Source organism: Chanodichthys erythropterus, chromosome 22 (genome assembly GCF_024489055.1).
Source record: "Chanodichthys erythropterus isolate Z2021 chromosome 22, ASM2448905v1, whole genome shotgun sequence".
Taxonomy (NCBI): Eukaryota; Metazoa; Chordata; class Actinopteri; order Cypriniformes; family Xenocyprididae; genus Chanodichthys; species Chanodichthys erythropterus.
In genome coordinates, this window is record NC_090242.1 from 9,721,465 (window position 1) to 9,739,751 (window position 18,287).

General features: G+C 42.7%; 1 protein-coding gene across 9 annotated transcripts in view; it reads right to left on the minus strand.

Annotated features, from left to right (window-relative positions):
* The window catches only part of rapgef6 (Rap guanine nucleotide exchange factor (GEF) 6), a 112,542-nt gene that overhangs the window by 32,284 nt on the left and 61,971 nt on the right, over positions 1-18,287 (minus strand). For all 9 annotated transcript variants that reach the window (XM_067375481.1, XM_067375479.1, XM_067375480.1 and 6 more), the window contains 8 exons: positions 17,206-17,383; positions 16,878-17,014; positions 8,790-8,948; positions 5,686-5,838; positions 4,110-4,274; positions 2,596-2,703; positions 1,662-1,865; positions 1,473-1,581 (listed from right to left, as the gene is read on the minus strand). In XM_067375481.1, coding sequence (XP_067231582.1) covers positions 1,473-1,581; positions 1,662-1,865; positions 2,596-2,703; positions 4,110-4,274; positions 5,686-5,838; positions 8,790-8,948; positions 16,878-17,014; positions 17,206-17,383 — 1,213 coding nt within the window. The remainder of the gene's footprint in view (positions 1-1,472; positions 1,582-1,661; positions 1,866-2,595; positions 2,704-4,109; positions 4,275-5,685; positions 5,839-8,789; positions 8,949-16,877; positions 17,015-17,205; positions 17,384-18,287) is intronic.

The window sequence follows — 18,287 nt, forward strand, 5'->3', positions numbered from 1 at the left end:
CGGTTTTGGTCCGTGAAGATATTTAAATATCGGTCAGTTTTGTTCCAGAAGAAATTTAAATATCGGTTGGTTTTGTTCCATGAAGAGATTTAAATATCGGACGGTTTTGTTCCAGAAGAGATTTAAATATCGGTCGGTTTTGGTCCGTGAAGATATTTAAATGTCGGTCAGTTTTGCTCCATGAAGAAATTTAAATATCGGTTGGTTTTGTTCCATGAAGAGATTTAAATATCGGTCGGTTTTGTTCCAGAAGAAATTTAAATATCGGTCGGTTTTGTTCCATGAAGAGATTTAAATATCGGTCGGTTTTGTTCCATGAAGAGATTTAAATATCGGTCGGTTTTGTTCCAGAAGAGATTTAAATATCGGTCGGTTTTGGTCCGTGAAGATATTTAAATATCGGTCGGTTTTGTTCCAGAAGAGATTTAAATATCGGTCGGTTTTGGTCCGTGAAGATATTTAAATATCGGTCAGTTTTGTTCCAGAAGAAATTTAAATATCGGTTGGTTTTGTTCCATGAAGAGATTTAAATATCGGTCGGTTTTGTTCCAGAAGAGATTTAAATATCGGTCGGTTTTGTTCCATGAAGAGATTTAAATATCGGTCGGTTTTGTTCCATGAAGAGATTTAAATATCGGTCGGTTTTGTTCCAGAAGAGATTTAAATATCAGTCGGTTTTGATCCATGAAGAGATTTAAATATCGATCGGTTTTGCTACATGAAGAGATTTAAATATCGATCGGTTTTGTTCCATACAGAGATTTAAATATCGGTCGGTTTTGTTCCATAAAGAGATTTTAATATCGGTCAGTTTTGATCCATAAAGAGATTTAAATATCGGTCAGTTTTGTTCCATAAAGAGATTTAAATATCGGTCGGTTTTGTTCCATAAAGAGATTTAAATATCGGTCGATTTTGTTCCATAAAGAGATTTAAATATCGGTCGGTTTTGTTCCGTAAAAAGATTTAAATATCGGTCGGTTTTGTTCCATAAAAAGATTTAAATATCGGTCGGTTTAGCTCCATAAAGAGATTTAAATATCGGTCAGTTTTGATCCGTAAAGAGATTTAAATATCGGTCAGTTTTGATCCAGAAGAGATTTAAATATCGGTCAGTTTTGATCCATAAAGAGGTTTAAATGTCTGTCGGTTTTGTTCTATTAAGTGATTTAAATGGCGGCCAATCAAAGAGCTCAGCTGTGTGACCCACGTGACATGAAGACATCAGGCATCTGCTGCCGAACGCTAGCAAACAAGTCTCTCAGAGCGCTTTCAAATCATTCACTACATTTCATACAACAGCGGTTTCAACTTTGATTGTCATATGTGATGAGTTTGGAAAGAGTCTTCGTTTTCTTTATGCTGATATAATTATTTAATTAATATTCAATTTTGTGGGAGCTGTGGTGAAGTGCGATCTACCAACCCACGACACACTAGCGCCCCCCGACACCATGTGTACTGTGACATACCGAAGATGTTGGTCTTCACAGTAAGAGAGAGGTGCGTGTTGTTCCTAAGGATATCCATGGCTTTGGAGTGTGAGATGTTCTCGAAGTTCTGCCCATTAATCTCCATGATCTGAAGACAAACAAGCACAATGAGTTTATGCTGAAATATCAATATGGCAAGCGTTGTTTTCGTGTTCCTCTAATTGGTACCTGATCTCCACGCTTGAGCCCCGCTTCTGCTGCTTTACTGGCCGGCTCCACGGTCTCGACGAAGATGCCGAAGCACCGCTCGCTGCCGCCCTGAATCGTGAAGAACAGCGGAGACTCTCTGGAAGGCTTCTGCAGAGTGATCTGACGACACTTCGCCTTAGCAGCGCACGCAATGTTCAGCAGACGAAGGTGACCCTTCATTTTCTGAGAGACAATTCAGTGAAACACACATTCAAGAAATATTTACATATTCAGATCAGTACAATGATTTTGATTCAGTAAATCATGCCTGTAGTGAAACTAGAGATAGCTGCTCTGCTGTGAAAATGCAAACCCTCGTTTATACAGTTTCATTTTTCACTTATTCAATAGACATTTCCATGATGTCTAAAGATAGTTCATTTACAAGACTTTCCCTTCTCAAAAGAAGAGCACTTGATTGTATTGAATGTGCACTTAAAAAACTGTTCTTACAGATATTAAAATATTAATTTTAAAGGCCGTTTAAGTGTACTTTCTTAACACACTTTTAAAAAGTACACTTTCAAATAATGTCTTTAAAGTGCATTTAAAATAATGTTTTAATAATCTTGTCGTGCTTTAAAGAAGTGCACTTATTTTGATTTGTTGGCTAACATTAAGCACATGTGGAGTCTTAATTATAATTTTAACTGTTGTATGTTATTCGATATTACATTTAAAGTTAATATATTTTTAATGTACTAAATTGCAACTTCATCATTACAAATGTGTGATTTCACATATATTTAAATACACGACATACAAATTTTAGCAGAAATTACATTAAAATACATTGTGCTTTTTTACAAGGGTCTAAAAATCCCTATTTTAGGATCCCCTGATATTTTTATGTTATCCACGACCATAGGCATCCTGTTTAAATCAACCTGTTGTGTCTGATGTCGACACTCACCGAGGAATCCAGCAACTTCTCAAAGTCTTCCAGGAATTGAGTCATCACTGGATCGCCTTCAAAATCATTAAAATGATTGTTCACCCACAACAACACAATTCTCGTCACCTGCAAGATCCCAAAATATGTAAACACATGCAAAACATTATTTACTACAAAAACAACAGTGCAAGAAATGGGTATGCACAATATTATCGGCACAATATTGAAATCAGCCGATAAAGGCTTAAAATGTAATAATCGGCATCAGCCTGATATGATATTGCCAATAAGTCAGCACTGTGGTCATTCTGTGTTCATTCAACTGTACACCCAGTAAGAAGTTATATTTATTTAGGGAGCACTAATAAAATGAAAGGTAAAATACACACAGTTTTTGCTCAATTCTAGCTGAAATGAAAAATAATTCATTTATAATTCCTGCTCATGAGAGACTTGATGATATATTGGAAAATATCGGCATATCGGTACAGGCATCATATGATAAAGGGGCCTTTACAAAAATAAAAAACTTTTTGCGTGGCAACGAGAAACTATTGTGTGAGCACAAGAAACGTTGTGTGCTCATGCATTACAATTTCTGGTTTATGTATATACTATCACCTATTTCCTTTGTGCATCATTGCCATTTTACTATGAAGTAAACAAGGGTGCGGATGCGCATGTATAAAGATAAAGATTTGGTTTCGTTAGAACAGTATATCTCTAATATCATGGCCTTGTGTTCGCTTTAACGCATCCTCTGCGATGGCCAAGAAACCGCGCCATAAAATGGCTGATAGCAAAATATGGCTGATATAAAGTGCTCAAATTTGGGATTTTCGTTAGAGCAGTTCGTCTAGCATGAGGCTGAATCCAGACAAATTTTGATCACTTTTTGCTGTACCAATGTTTTTTTATGGACCATTAAACTCAGCATATAGAGCAGTGGTTCTCAACCTGCGACCCGTCACAAATGCAAATGCGGCCCGCGATATTCCGACCACATTTTAAAAATAAATTACAGTTTCACAATTTATTTTGATAAATTAAAATGGATTAAACAAATATAAGTTTGATCATTAGCATAAGTTGATCATTTTGGATCAGCATATCAGGGAATTGTGTAACGTGAGTTTACTGAACAAGAGAGTTTCATTTTGATATGAAGAAGTCACACTGCCAGCCATTTCAACACTGTGAAACCAAAAGAAACTTCTTGTTGTGTTTGTTGATTTCGGAGAATGTGAAATACCACAGAAATAAAATACCATATGTGCCACCATAAAACACTGCGGCGTGGGAAAAAAGGTTGAGAATCACTGATATAGAGCAATGAACACTGAGTCACACTGCTCCATCAGCCCAGAGTTTCTCAAGAGCAAAAAAAAAAAAGTCTGTATATTTTTTTTGCAAAGCCGTAGCATCAGCTATCAGCCAAAACGAGTTGAAAAATATTGGTAAAAATCAAATATTGTGCATCCTTAGTAAGAAACAGAAACTGAGAACTGATGCACACACACACACAGACTGACCGTGTCTCTTAGACTGTCCACTTTGAACCATTCCAGAAGCTTCTTGCCCACTTCCATGGGGCTGGACAGGAAGGTGCGGTACGTCAGGAGGAAGTCCTCAATGTAAGTAGGGTCCACCACTGACGGCTCCTCCACCAGGTGCATGATCAGACGCTCTGGAGTGCCCTGATACACACAAGACAAGAGCATCTGATACAGAGAATGCATGCAGATAGGACAATGAAAACTGGTTTTAATGTGGGCATTGTGGGCTAAGGTCTGACCCGAGTGTACACATTTGAGTCTCTCTGATGTGATATATCGGCCACAAAATCGGTATCAGCTGATATATGTTCATTTTTAATGTTACCGTTATCGGCACGATAACAAAATTTGGCCGATATAGTATAATAATGTATTATTTCCTTCAGCTGAGACACTTCAGATGCGCACTGTTCACTGTGATGGTTTTGAATTGCTTGAAATATGATTGAAAATCACTTCAAAAAGACAAAACATTTAAGTGCAACATGTGCAGTGCAAGTCAAACAGACTACATAAAATCATAATTGTGTGTTTGGGACATGGCTTTTAATGGTGAGACTTTTGTTTCTCAAAAATTATATAAAAATTTACATTTATTGGCCAATATATCGGTTATCGGCTTTCAAATATAAAGAATTATCGGTTATCGGTATCGGCCAATTTTTTTCTCTAATGGTGTCTATAACAGCACTATTTGAAATATCAGGAGATAACAGCTACAACAGCACAGACATCTTCATGTGACTGCTGCAGACGTCACGCAGAGCAGTCGCTCTCCAGAGGATCAGAAACCGACATCAGCCGGCCTGAAACTGAACCTGACCCCGAATGCCTGGTTTACAGCCAATCAGAAACGAGTGGAGAGCACTGCCATGACAGATCTGATGGACTGACACTTGTACAAGGAGAAAATGAGGAAATGCTCCGACTGCCGAGTCCAAGCGAGTTCAACTTGCACAGAAACAGCCTTCTTAACAGATCTCACCATACTTCCCCAGATGATTTAATCACAGTGCATTAGCTTGGGTTTTCTGGAATGTTTAAATATGCAAATGAGGCATTATCTAATTAAATATGAACTAATTTGCATGCATTTCCAGTAGAGAAATATGCACATAGGATAAAAGCCAGGTTCAAAAATCTTGATTTTGTTAAAATATTAGAGTTTTTTACAGAGGGGATTTTGGATAAATCAGAGGAAAAAATATGTTTTAATGTTCTATAAATCAGCCGAACGATAAACCTCCAGAATGTAGAAAGGAATAACATTGTAAAGTTTGGTGTATGTAAAGCTGCTAAAGTGGTAATTGAAAATCTACAGATGCAAATAGATACAAGTGCAATAAAATAAACACTTAATCTCAAAACTGAGCAGTCCATGAAAAACAATGGTTTTGTAGCGTCTCATCTTAAGTTAAGGGTCATCTTGTGATGCTTTCTGTTCAAATCGACTGTCATTGGCTATTTAACCTTTATTACAGTGTCGTTGACCAGCATTAAACTGACCGCAGAGCACTGAGCGTGATGAATCGGGGACCCGACTCTTCCTCACCTTGATGACGACGTGGCCCTTCCTGGTGCCGCTGCGGTCCAGCTCTCGGTGCTCCTTCACCATGACGATCTCGCCCTCCTCCTCCACCTTGTGCGTGTTCTTCTCCACATGGTTGAGGATGCGGCAGTAGTCCTCTTGTGCGATGCACACAAACTGGTCCACAACGACATGAGGAAGAGCAATGAACCGATAGTACAGCAGGAGGTTAGTCTGAACCAGACATGGATAACCAGCGCAATCATTGCGCCAACTCATGAGTGCGACGTCTCTGAGAGGATGTGCACGAGCGCTGGGTTCACAGCGTAAGAGGAAGTTGAGGTGGAGTCTTTATTTTGAGGAATCAGCAGCTCTGCTATATTAGGAGACCTTTACATTCGGACCCTGACCACAAGGCTACAGGTCACGTCAGCAATAACACTGCTCACCGACTGAAGTGTGAGTTTGTGGCAGGGTCAAAACCACCAGATTATCGCCAATATGTGATATTGTTGCTGCTGCTCTGCACTTCAGTACTCCATTACTGCATTCCCTGGGAATTGAACCCATGACCTTTTATTCATAAGTGGCAACGTTGTTTTAAAAGAAGCATTATGTTTGTGGCCCATCGGTAGTTATTCCTTATTTGACTTTCGGTCAGTTCCTCACACTAATCTATCATATGATTTCAAAAGACTTTTATGACAGCATTCAGCTTCTTCAGAATGTTTCCCTTTTAAGAGAGGAAAGAAAATCATACGGGTTTGAATCTACACACTGCTGATTTCAGTGGAGAAGGTGCATCATAGAGGGAAACCGTAAAGGTTTGTGAAACTGCCATTGCGTGAGAGAGTTTTATCTTGTTCACACAGGCCGGCTGTAGTGCACTTTAAAGGGTTCGTTCAGCCAGAACTGAACATCGTTCTGACATCCAAATGTCAATGTTGTTTAGACCACAGTGACTTTCAAAATATCCTGTCCTAATTGACTTGTGTCATAATGGGTTCTTTATCTCAGAATTTTGACTTTTTACCTCATAATTATAATTTAACATGTCAAAAAATACCTTTTCTCTCATATTTTCAACTTTTTATTTCATGATTAAACTATAATTTTGACTTTTTTCATAATTCTCAAAATCTCAAAATTTTATTTGTTCTATTTTTTTTTTTCATAGTATGTCATAATTTTGACATCATCTCATAATGACTTGGTATATCATCATTTATTTTACTTTTTATCTCATAATTATAACTTTTTATGTCAAAATTGACTTATTTCGTAATTTCAACTTTATTTTATAATTACAACTTGTCATAATTTAGATTTTTTTTGTCAGTTTTATCTCATAATTTTTACTTTATCATAACGATTTCATTTCAACTTTTTATTTCATAATTATAATGTCAATATGGACATAATTTTGTCTTTTTTTGTAACAATTTTTCCTTTTTTTACATATATCATATTTATGGCAGTATCTCATAATTTTTACTTTTTTTTTCATAATAGTAACTTGTCCGTTTCTACTTTTTTAATAATTTTGTATATCACAATTTAATTTAATTCAAAGTATTTCATCATTTTAATTTTTTTTTTTTTTTTTTCATAATTTTGGATTTTATCTTGTAATTTTAACTTTTTATTTCATAATTATAACTTGTCAATTTGGACTTTTTCATAATTTTGCCTTTTTTGTAAATTTTTACTTATGCTTATGACAGTATCTCAATTTTAACTTTTTATTTTATAATTATAACATCAATTTAAACCTATTTCATAATTTTGGCTTTTTTCTAATAACTTTTTACTTTGTTATCATAATTATGATATAGTATCTCATAATTTCAACTTTTTATTTCATAATTATAATGTCAATATGGACATAATTTTGTCGTTTTTGTAACAATTTTTCCTTTAAATATGATTATATATATATATATATATATATATATATATATATATATATATATATATATATATATATATATATATATCATATTTATGGCAGTATCTCATAATTTTTACTTTTTATTTCATAATAGTAACTTGTCCGTTTCTACTTTTTTAATAATTTTTATCTCATAAATTAATTTAATATAAAGTATCTCATAATTTTATTTTATTTTATTTTTTTCATAATTTTGTCTTTTATCTTGTAATTTTAACTTTTTATTTCATAATTATAACTTGTCAGTTTGGACTTTTTCATAATTTTGCCTTTTTTGTAATAATTTTTACTTTACTTATACTTATGACAGTATCTCAATTTTAACTTTTTATTTTATAATTATAACAATTTCAACTTTTTTCATTATTTTGGTGTTTATTTCATAATTTTAACTTTTTATTTAATAATTATAACATCAATTTCAACTTATTTAATAATTTTGGCTTTTTTCTAATAACTTTTTACTTTTTATCATAATTATGACAGTATCTCATAATTTCAACTTTTTATTTCATAAATATAATGTCATAATTTAAACTTTTTTCATAATTTTGGCTTTTATCTCATAATTTTATCTTTTTTTCATAATTCTAACTTGTCGATTTCGATTTTTTTTCCCCATAATTTTATCTTTTTTATTATTTTGTTTTTTCCTTTTTATCATAACTATGACAGTATCTCATAATTTCAACTTTTTAATTTATAATTGTCATAATCTAAACTTTTTTTCATAACTTTGGCTTTTATTTCTTTTAAAATTTCAATTTCAATTTTAACTTTTTATCTCATAATTATAAGATAAAAACATCATAATTATTATTTTTTGTTCTAATAATTTTTACTTTTTATCTCTTATTTTTCACTTTTTATTATAATTATGACATAGCATGTCATAATTTTAATTTTATCTCATAATTATGACTTAGTACCTCATGGGTGTCCAATCCTGTTCCTGGAGATCTTCCTTCCAGCTCCAGCCATGATCAAACACACCTGAAGCAGCTAATCAGGATCCTCAGGCACACTTGATAATTACAGACAGGTGTGTTTGATCAGGGTTGGATCTGAACTCGTGGGCACCCCTGGAGTATCTCATGACTTTTCATGTCATAATTCTGATTGACCAAAGCATTCTTCTTCCTGCGTGGCAGAAATGGGCTTCCACACATGCTCTCACCTGGCAGTCATCTGCTTTAGTGCACACGACCCCGGTCATGAACTGCCTGTCCAGAGACGGCGAGATGCCGAAGCTGTTGCCCATGCACAGGATCTCTGCTCGGCCGTCTCCATAGCTGATCTCTACAGCGCCGTTCAGGATCACGTACCACAGGTCCAGCTGCAAACACACGAGATCATAAAACACCGAACAGAAATCAGGTGAGCTTCATGTATGTCAGGTCGATTATTATACAGTAATACTGCTGCAGGAAACGCAGATGAAGGGAAGATATCAGTATGTGTCTGAATGAATCTGCTGAAATATCTTGACCTTTGCTCCCACTCTTTGTGTCTCTCTTCTCTCATAAAGAAAGCGTGTCTGTCTTGTTGACCTTCACTGTAGCCCACACACTGAGCGCATCTGTGCATTTAGCTCTCCTTTAAACTCATTTATGACGTGCAACAGTGTCTTCCTGTGGTCTGATATCTAACATAATTACTCTTCATCATGACAGACTGCTCAAATCTCTCTAAGTTGAACTGTCATCACTGTCTGAAACAATTCAGAGCATCTGCTATTATTGTTTCCATGAATTGTTTCTTCATTCTTAAGTGATTCTTTCTCTTAGTCACGTCTCTCTCCGTATGAATTGGGATGTAAAAATAAACTGACCACACAGTGTTTCTCTGCACAAGCTGGGCTTTAGGTCTGCTCTGTCAGGATGAGTGGGTTGGCAATATTAGTGCATCGTTTAATCAATGTTTGTTTTGATGATGTCGATTCTTAAATCCCAAGATCTAAGATCTGTGCTATTTGATGCATAAACAAAACCTCACTAAACATTATTTGTAGCGCCTGCCATCCAATAATCACAATAAGTTTTGTGCTTTGAAACTTTTTGATATGAAAGTCTCAGCTTTCAATTAATGTCAAATTACGATTAAATTCACTCAATAAATGTGGTTCCCATTCAGTCGGTCACGTTCGACGTACGTCGGACAGACCGACGAATAGGAATCTCGCTAGAGAGGCCAATCTACTTCGAGTGTAACTAAACGAGCCAATGCACATTGGCATGCAATCATATGCATCAGCTGCTCGCCTCGCAGCGCGGGTATATAATGAGCAGCAGGTGCGTTGCATCTTCAGCTTTTCGCTTCGGAGCCGAACGGTGTTTGTTCCTGTTCTCTGCAAGCGAGTGTCTGCTAGAAGACGAGTCAAGCTTTTTGGTTGAACTTCTCTTTTTTTCCGAGTGCGGGCGAACAGCACAGCAGCGGGGTCGAAGTCCTCTCTTTTTCTGTTTTTGTTTCGTTTGCCGTTTTTGAGCAAATAGCTGTTTGACAGCGTCAGAAGGCTGTTCTCACGGCCGGTACGGTGCGCTTTTGAGCGCTGAAAAGCCGTTTTTACGGCTGGTAAGAGTGAGCGCCTTCAAAAGAGAGAGAAAGCACATGACAGGTTGCACACAATCCCTGTCTGTGTTGCGGTGGCCGTTCCCCTGCGTGCTTCAGCACTTCTAAAAGAGTAAAGTCCCTGAAAGAGCTTACACAAGTAGATTCGCGTCTTTTTAAAGACGACATCCTACTTGTGTTCTGGATGCGATCGTTCCTGTCCTCACTGACGGCCACGATCACCGTTTCGCATGTCTGGGTGCGTGCTGAAATGATGTTCGTGGGTGTTCATGTTTTCATATGAGAACATGATCCCGTCGACACGCCGGTCGTGACTCTTCTTTCTCCGGGAAGCTTGAGTCCCCTCTGTTGTTGGCCAGCTGCCGCTTGTGTGTAAAAGCACAGCCGCGGGTCTGCCCGACACTCTGGGAGACCGCGGAGATCAGCGAGAGCAAACCTCTCGCTCCTCTGCGTGTCGTGTGCCGTCGAGCTGCCGGGCTGCAGCGCGGGTTGTCACGGCAACCCAGCGCTCGCTCGGCGCTCTAGATGCGCGGTTCCCTTGCGTAATCTCCATTGTAGCGCCCTCTCTGGTGCACCAGAAGAGGTCTACTTTGCTGATATGGCTTGGGTGACATGAGGTTGAGGGGTTCCTTCGGGGAACCAACCCTCTAGGGCCCCTCCCTCTCTAGCGCATTGCGAGCTGTGCAGTTTCTGGATTGGATTGCTGGTCCTTCTCATAGGGGAACCTAGCATTTCATTCAGAGCTCCAGCTGAGGGACAGACGTCGATTGCAGCATCGGAGAGAGTGCTGTTATGCTCTGGAAATGAGGGTGACGCTGCCCACTGTAATGGTGTGTGCTTATGCTGACTCAGATTCAGAGTTTACAGCCATGCTTTCCTGGGTCTTCCAGATGTGCATGGAAAACTTGGCAGTATGGGGGTATATTGGTGCCATAAATATGGAATGCCAAAGGTGCCAATCTGCATAAGTTTTTCCTCTCTCACTACCCTCTTGGATGGGGTGGCTGTACACAGACCACACCCACCCTGCATGTGAGGCCAAGGCACTCTTTTTGCATGAGGGTAGTTCTGTGCTGGGGTTGAGCTGCGCTTGTTGACTAACCGTGATCAAAGTCACGGCGCAGGCCCTCAGCCAGACGATGTCCACCTCCGTGGTCCAGAAGTGCCCCCTGGCTTACCTTGTGAGGTGTGAGAGGTTGTCAAGCTAAATGCTTTCTCAATGCTCCCATCTTACGAGGTGGCCTTTCGGTGACACTGTCGAGGACTGAGCCCAGCGGTTCTCCTCAGTTAGTAGCGGATAGGGGAGCTTCCCATGACAAACCATTGAGTTCCTCTTGGGCCGCCCCTCAGTCTGCTCGTCGCCAAGGGTGTCGTCCCCTGCAAGAAACTCCGGCCCAGCAGGCTCTGCTGTATCCATTGCGGGGAGATGACGCCTCCCGTCTCTGCAGCTGTTTAACTGGTTGGTGAGAATCACCCCTGAGACGGGCAACCCAGAGATGGGTGGGGCTGCTCTTCCACCCCTGGAGGAGGGCCAGGTGGTAAATCCTTTATTGGGTTTGTTTCTGTTCCGCCACTGACCCAAGAGGCAGCGGTACCCAAATTTTAAAGAGCAGTTCCTCCATTTCCAGGTCTGAAGAGGGTTTGGAGAGCAGTGGGAGGAGAAAAACCTCACCACTCTCATCCCCCTCTTCTGTCGCCAGCGGACAGCAGCGAGCAGCGGGCAGCCAAAGCCTCGACTGCTCCCTCTGTCCATCCGTGGAGCCAGGTAAGTGTTGCCTAGCACACTGTGACGCCGCTTCGGGCCGCCTCACATAGAGAGCCCCCCGAGCCGCGTCCCTGTGTTCCACCTCGCTGCCCTGCTGCGGGTACACCGGTGGTCCCTTTGGTCCTGCTTGTACGGTCTCTGCGAGCCGGGTTAGCGCTCCCCAGTCCGTCTCGCTGGCTCCTTCGGACCATCAGGGTCGGCTTTGCGATTCAGTTCGCCCGGCTCCCCCCCCCCAAGTTCAGGGACGTCCTCTTCATTACAGTGAAAGATGCCGATGCCCCTGTCCTGCGTGCGGAGATCGCAGTCCTCCTGGCGAAGGACGCGATAGAGCCGGTCCCTCCAGCCGATTTGAGGTCGGGGTTCTACAGCCCCTACTTCATTGTACCCAAGAAAAGCGGCGGGTTACGACCGATCTTGGACCTGGGAGTTTTGAATCGGAGCCTCCACAAGCTACCATTCAAAATGCTCACGCAGAAACGCATTTTCGAGTGCATCCGTCCCCGAGATTGGTTTGCAGCGATTGACCTGAAGGACGCGTACTTCCATGTTTCAATTCTTCCGCGACACAGGCCATTCCTGAGATTCGCGTTCGAAGGTCGAGCATATCAGTACAGAGTCCTACCCTTCGGGCTGGCCCTGTCTCCCCGCGTCTTCACGAAAGTCGTGGAGGGAGCCCTTGTTCCCATGAGAGAACAGGGTGTTCGCATTCTCAACTATCTTGACGACTGGCTCATTCTAGCACAGTCCCGGGATCAGTTGTGCAAACACAGGGATTTGGTGCTCAGACACCTCAGCCAGTTGGGGCTTCAGGTCAACTGGGAAAAGAGCAAACTCGCCCCGGTGCAGAGGATCTCTTTTCTCGGTATGGAGTTGGATTCGGTCGAGCAGATAGCACGCCTCACAGAGGAACGTGCTCAGTCAGTGTTGAACTGCCTGAATACATTCAATGGCAGGACAGCGGTCCCACTGAAGTTCTTTCAGAGGCTCCTGGGGCATATGGCGGCTGCTGCGGCTGTAACACCGCTCGGTCTGCTTCATATGAGACCGCTTCAGCACTGGCTTCACGGCCGAGTCCCGAGATGGGCGTGGCAGCGCGGCACATTCCGGGTGCCAATCACTCAGGAGTGCCGCCGAACCTTCAGTCCGTGGTCGGACCCCTTGTTTCTTCGGGCAGGAGTGCCCCTAGAACAGGTGTCCCGGCATGCTGTGGTGTTCACAGATGCTTCTGCCACCGGCTGGGGTGCCACGTAATACGGGCATGCAGTCTCAGGGGTTTGGACGGGACCCCATCTGCATTGGCACATCAATTGCCTCGAGTTGCTGGCAGTACGCCTTGCTCTGAGCCTCCTCAAAGGCCTGCTTCAGGGCAAGCATGTACTGGTCCGTATGGACAACACTGCGACCGTTGCGTACATCAACCGTCAAGGTGGTCTACGCTCCCGTCGCATGTCACAACTCGCCCGCCATCTCCTCCTGTGGAGTCGGAAGCATCTGAGGTCGCTTCGCGCCATTAATGTCTCCGGTGTGCTCAACCGTGTGGCCGACGAGCTATCACGAGCTGCGCTGCCAGGAGATTGGCGACTCCACCCCCAGGTGGTTCAGCTGATCTGGAGAGAATTCGGAGAGGCTCAGGTAGACCTGTTTGCCTCACCAGAAACCTCCCACTGCCAGTTGTTTTACTCTCTGACCGAGGGGACACTCGGGACAGATGCACTGGCTCACAGCTGGCCCCGGGGCCTGCGCAAATATGCGTTTCCCCCAGTGAGCCTACTTGCACAGACCCTGTGCAAAGTCAGGGAGGACGAGGAGCAGGTCTTGTTAGTTGCGCCTTACTGGCCCAACCGGACCTGGTTCCCAGAACTCTCACTCCTCGCGACAGCCCCTCCCTGGCCCATCCCTCTGAGGAAAGACCTTCTTTCTCAGAGACGGGGCACTCTTTGGCACCCGCGTCCAGACCTCTGGAAACTCCATGTCTGGTCCCTTGGACGGGATGCGGAGGTTCTAGGTGACTTACCCCCTGAGGTACTTAACACCATCACTTCGGCACGTGCACTGTCTACGAGACGTGCTTACGCCTCCAAAGTGGAACCTGTTCGTCGAGTGGTGCCCTTCTCGACGGGAAGACCCCCGAAGATGCTCGATCAGAGTCGTGCTTTCCTTCTTGCAGTAGGGTTGGAGCGTAGGCTGTCCCCCCTCCACCCTCAAAGTCCATACTGCTGCTATATCCGCTTACCACGACCACTTAGATGGCAAATCTGTTGGTCAGCACGACCTGGTCATCAGGTTCCTTAGGGGGGCGAGACGGTTAAATCCTTCTCGTCCCCTCTCCATACCCTCTTGGGACCTCACTCTGGTGCTGAGAGCACTTCAGATTGCTCCCTTTGAGCCTTTGCTGTCAGCAGACTTAAAGATTCTGTCTATGAAGACTTTGCTGCTGGTGGCATTGGCCTCCATCAAGAGGGTAGGGGACCTGCAGTCATTTTCGGTCGACGAATCGTGCCTGGAGTTCGGGCCGGGTGATAGCCACGTGGTACTAAGACCCCGGCCTGGCTATGTGCCCAAGGTTCCTACCACTCCCTTCAGGGACCAGGTGGTGAGCCTGCAAGCGCTGCCCTCGGAGGAGGCAGACCCAGCCCTGGCTTTACTCTGTCCAGTCCACGCTTTGCAACTGTACATAGACAGAACCTAAAGCCTCAGGACCTCAGACCAGCTCTTGTCTGTTATGGAGGCCAGCAGAAGGGAAAGGCTGTCTCCAAGCAGGGGATGGCCCACTGGATAGTGGATGCCATCGCCCTGGCTTACCAAGCTCAGGGTGTGCCTTGCCCGCTCAGGTTGCATGCTCACTCCACGAGAGGTGTCGCATCCTCCTGGGCGCTGGCTCGTGGCGCCTCGCTGACAGACATTTGTAGAGCTGCGGGCTGGGCGACACCTAACACGTTCGCTAGATACTATAGCCTTCGTGTCGAGCCGGTCTCCTCCCATGTTCTCGCCACAGGTCAGAGGCACGGAGAGGCCCCGGCTTAGTGTCGGCTTAGTGGGGGATCCCATATGGTTGGTTCCACGGTTGCTCCTAAACGAAGCCCGTGTCTTTCCCTCTGGGAGAACCTACCCTTCATCGGGTTGGAGTCACCCCAGCTCTTCCATATGTAGCACAGCCCTACAGGGTTAGTCCATATGTACTTCTCCACATAACTCCTTCGGGGAAGGATGTGGCTTCCGCAGCGTTCCTTTCCCAGCGAAGGGTACGCTTTCCCAGCGTTATCCAATAGTCTCACTGAATGGGTTTTGGGGAACAGCAGTGATCGACTCTCTCTGTGTTAGCCCTGTCCCACCATCCTCAGGCAAGGGGGTTCAGGTGGCTTACAACAGAGCGCTGGAAGAGGGCAGCTCCTGTGGCGCTTTGGTAGGGATTCCTATTCGTCGGTCTGTCCGACGTACGTCGAACGTGACCGACTGAATGGGAACGTCTCGGTTACAAAGGTAACCCTCGTTCCCTGAAGGAGGGAACGGAGACGTACGTCCCGTCGCCACAGTCGCTGTACCCCGCTGATGCTGCCGCCTATCCGGTTCGGCTCCTCAGCGAAAACCTGAAGATGCAACGCACCTGCTGCTCATTATATACCCGCGCTGCGAGGCGAGCAGCTGATGCATATGATTGCATGCCAATGTGCATTGGCTCGTTTAGTTACACTCGAAGTAGATTGGCCTCTCTAGCGAGATTCCTATTCGTCGGTCTGTCCGACGTACGTCTCCGTTCCCTCCTTCAGGGAACGAGGGTTACCTTTGTAACCGAGACGTTTTGTGTCTCTTTAATATTTGGTGACAGATCGCTGTAGCTCCTCAGTTCATCTCTTCCTCTTTACTACTAGTTACAGCACCAAATAAACATGGATGAACATCAGAAGGAATGTTGAAAGATTCAGAACAATGAATCATGAATCATGTAATCTCTCAATCAGTGTTTCAATCGCGGAAAGACGACAATAAAACAGCTGATGGGTGATGGGTATCGAGAACCGGTTCCAAATTTTCAAGAATCAGTGATTCGATAAGAAACGTGCATTTTGATTCTGCTTTTCGATTCCTGTGCACTTATTTTAATTAGATTTTAAACCATTCAAGCGCAAAGAAGACTCGCACGCTGTTTTCCATTCACGCATTCAAAACAAGCGCACAGAAAACCGCCTCTCATACGGTATAGTGCGCGGTTCTGAGTTCTCTTCCATGTCTTTTTGCACTTGAATGGAAAATTACACACAAAAATGTCAAAATATCCCTAATGAAAATGCAGAGAAAATTCACTCGCTCTTCTTGACTAAATAACTTTTGTAACTATATTTTGTAACATAGCCTATATTTTATCCATAAACTGCAGTGTTATTTCACATTTGATTAGAGTTTCTGTACCTGAATACCTGAAAATCTTTAAACAATGTTTATTTCAATCATATCTTTGTTCAGTTGTATTTGTGCAATTGCTAATTTGTTTATTTGTTCAGTGTTTACTTGTCAAAAGCCTGTTGATTTTTGTTGATGGTATTCAGCTATAATGAAATGTTTTGAAATAAGACATTGAATAAATGTGACTGACATCTACGTTTGTTTGTTTGTTTGTTTTTACCTTATTGGACTTGAAATTAGGAATCGATGAGATTCGGAATCAAGCAGAATGGGAATTGTTGAATTCGGAATTTTTTAAAAGTTTAACTGATTTTAACTTGAGTTTTTAGAACGCGTGTCATGTGCGAGAGGCATACACGTACGTCTAGCGCGTGTTTAGATAGAAAATCAATGGAAAAGTGGTGCATTGGATTGGAAAAACACGTTCTGTGTGAACAGTATATTGGATCTGTGCAGCTCTTAAAGTGACAGCAGCCTAATATTCCTGCCCAGCCCTACTAGTAATAGTCATGTTGGCGTGACTGGCTCTACCTCCTGTTTGTCCTGAAGAATGATGGTCCCTTCCTGTTCCACCACCTCGAACATCATGACTCGACACAGCTCCCTCCTGACAGACATGGTCATGTTAGCGAAAGCCGGCAGCTGATGCATGAACTCCAGGAGCTGCTCTGTTTGGATAGAGAGAGAGATGGTGACGTAATGTTCGCCCTTCATATGCATGAAGTAACTTCTAGACTTTTTATGGTATTTTAATGACAATTGTGCTGACTTTCAAACACTTTTTTTTCTTTAAACATCATGGAAATATAAGCAAGAGCACTTAAAAGTGTGCCGTTCACAGAAGGCCTGTTGTCTTTACCGATGTCGTCGTCTGTCCGATCCACCGCATCCTTCTCCAGACACTCTCGCACCAGATCTCTGCCCAGAAGAGCCTCTGAGGAGCGCTCGATATCTTCATCTTCCTCCTCTTCCTCTGAGTCCACAGGAGCTTCGGGGAGGCCGGACAGATCCACGTCACCCATCTCGCTCTCTGTGGCCTGTGGAGGAACAAGTCAGCTTTATTTCTATAGCACTTCACACGCTACAGATGCTTTCAAAGCAGCTTCACTGTAATAAACCGAATCAATGATGCAAACTTCATCAAATATGTGACATGCAAATTCAATAATTAAAAGACTGAACTCCAATCAGTTCAGTGTTGATTCAGTTCAGTTCAATAACTGTAAAGTTCATCATTTATGATTTGAACAAACATCAGTGACAGCCGCATTCAATGCTCTTCAGCACTTCCTTTCTCATTAGTGTCAACATGATCTCTGCTAAACTAATTTAGTAACAGGAAGAAGGGATTTCTGACAGCCTACATGTGATTGACTGATTCAAGCGCTGCAAATATCAGAGTCCAGCGTGCTGCGGTTATTAAAGCGGTCATGACATGAGAAATCACATTTGCCTTAATCTTTTGACATATAAGAGGTCTTGTTAGGGTTGCAAAATTCAGGGAATTTTCAAAAATGGAACATTTCCATGGGAATTTATGGGGATTAAAGGAAATTTGCTAAATTGCAGGTTAACCTATAACTGGGAACTTAAAGGATTAGTTCACTTTCAAATGAAAATTAGCCCAAGCTTTACTCACCCTCAAGCCATCCTAGGTGTGTATTAGGGGTGTAACGGTACACGTATTTGTACCGAACCGTTTCGGTACAGGGCTTTCGGTACGGTGCACGTGTGTACCGAAGCATTACATTGCAACCAATATTCACCACCAATAACCGCAATAAGCTCTGCGTTTTGTTACTTTCGATAAGAAACAAAGTGTCATCCTTCAAATTCTGTCCACGAAATCATGAAGTTTAAACAGAAAATGCCATTTTGACGTGCTTTGATGTGGGGTGACAGATCACTGTACAGGCGCCTCAGTTCAACCGGCAGCGCGAG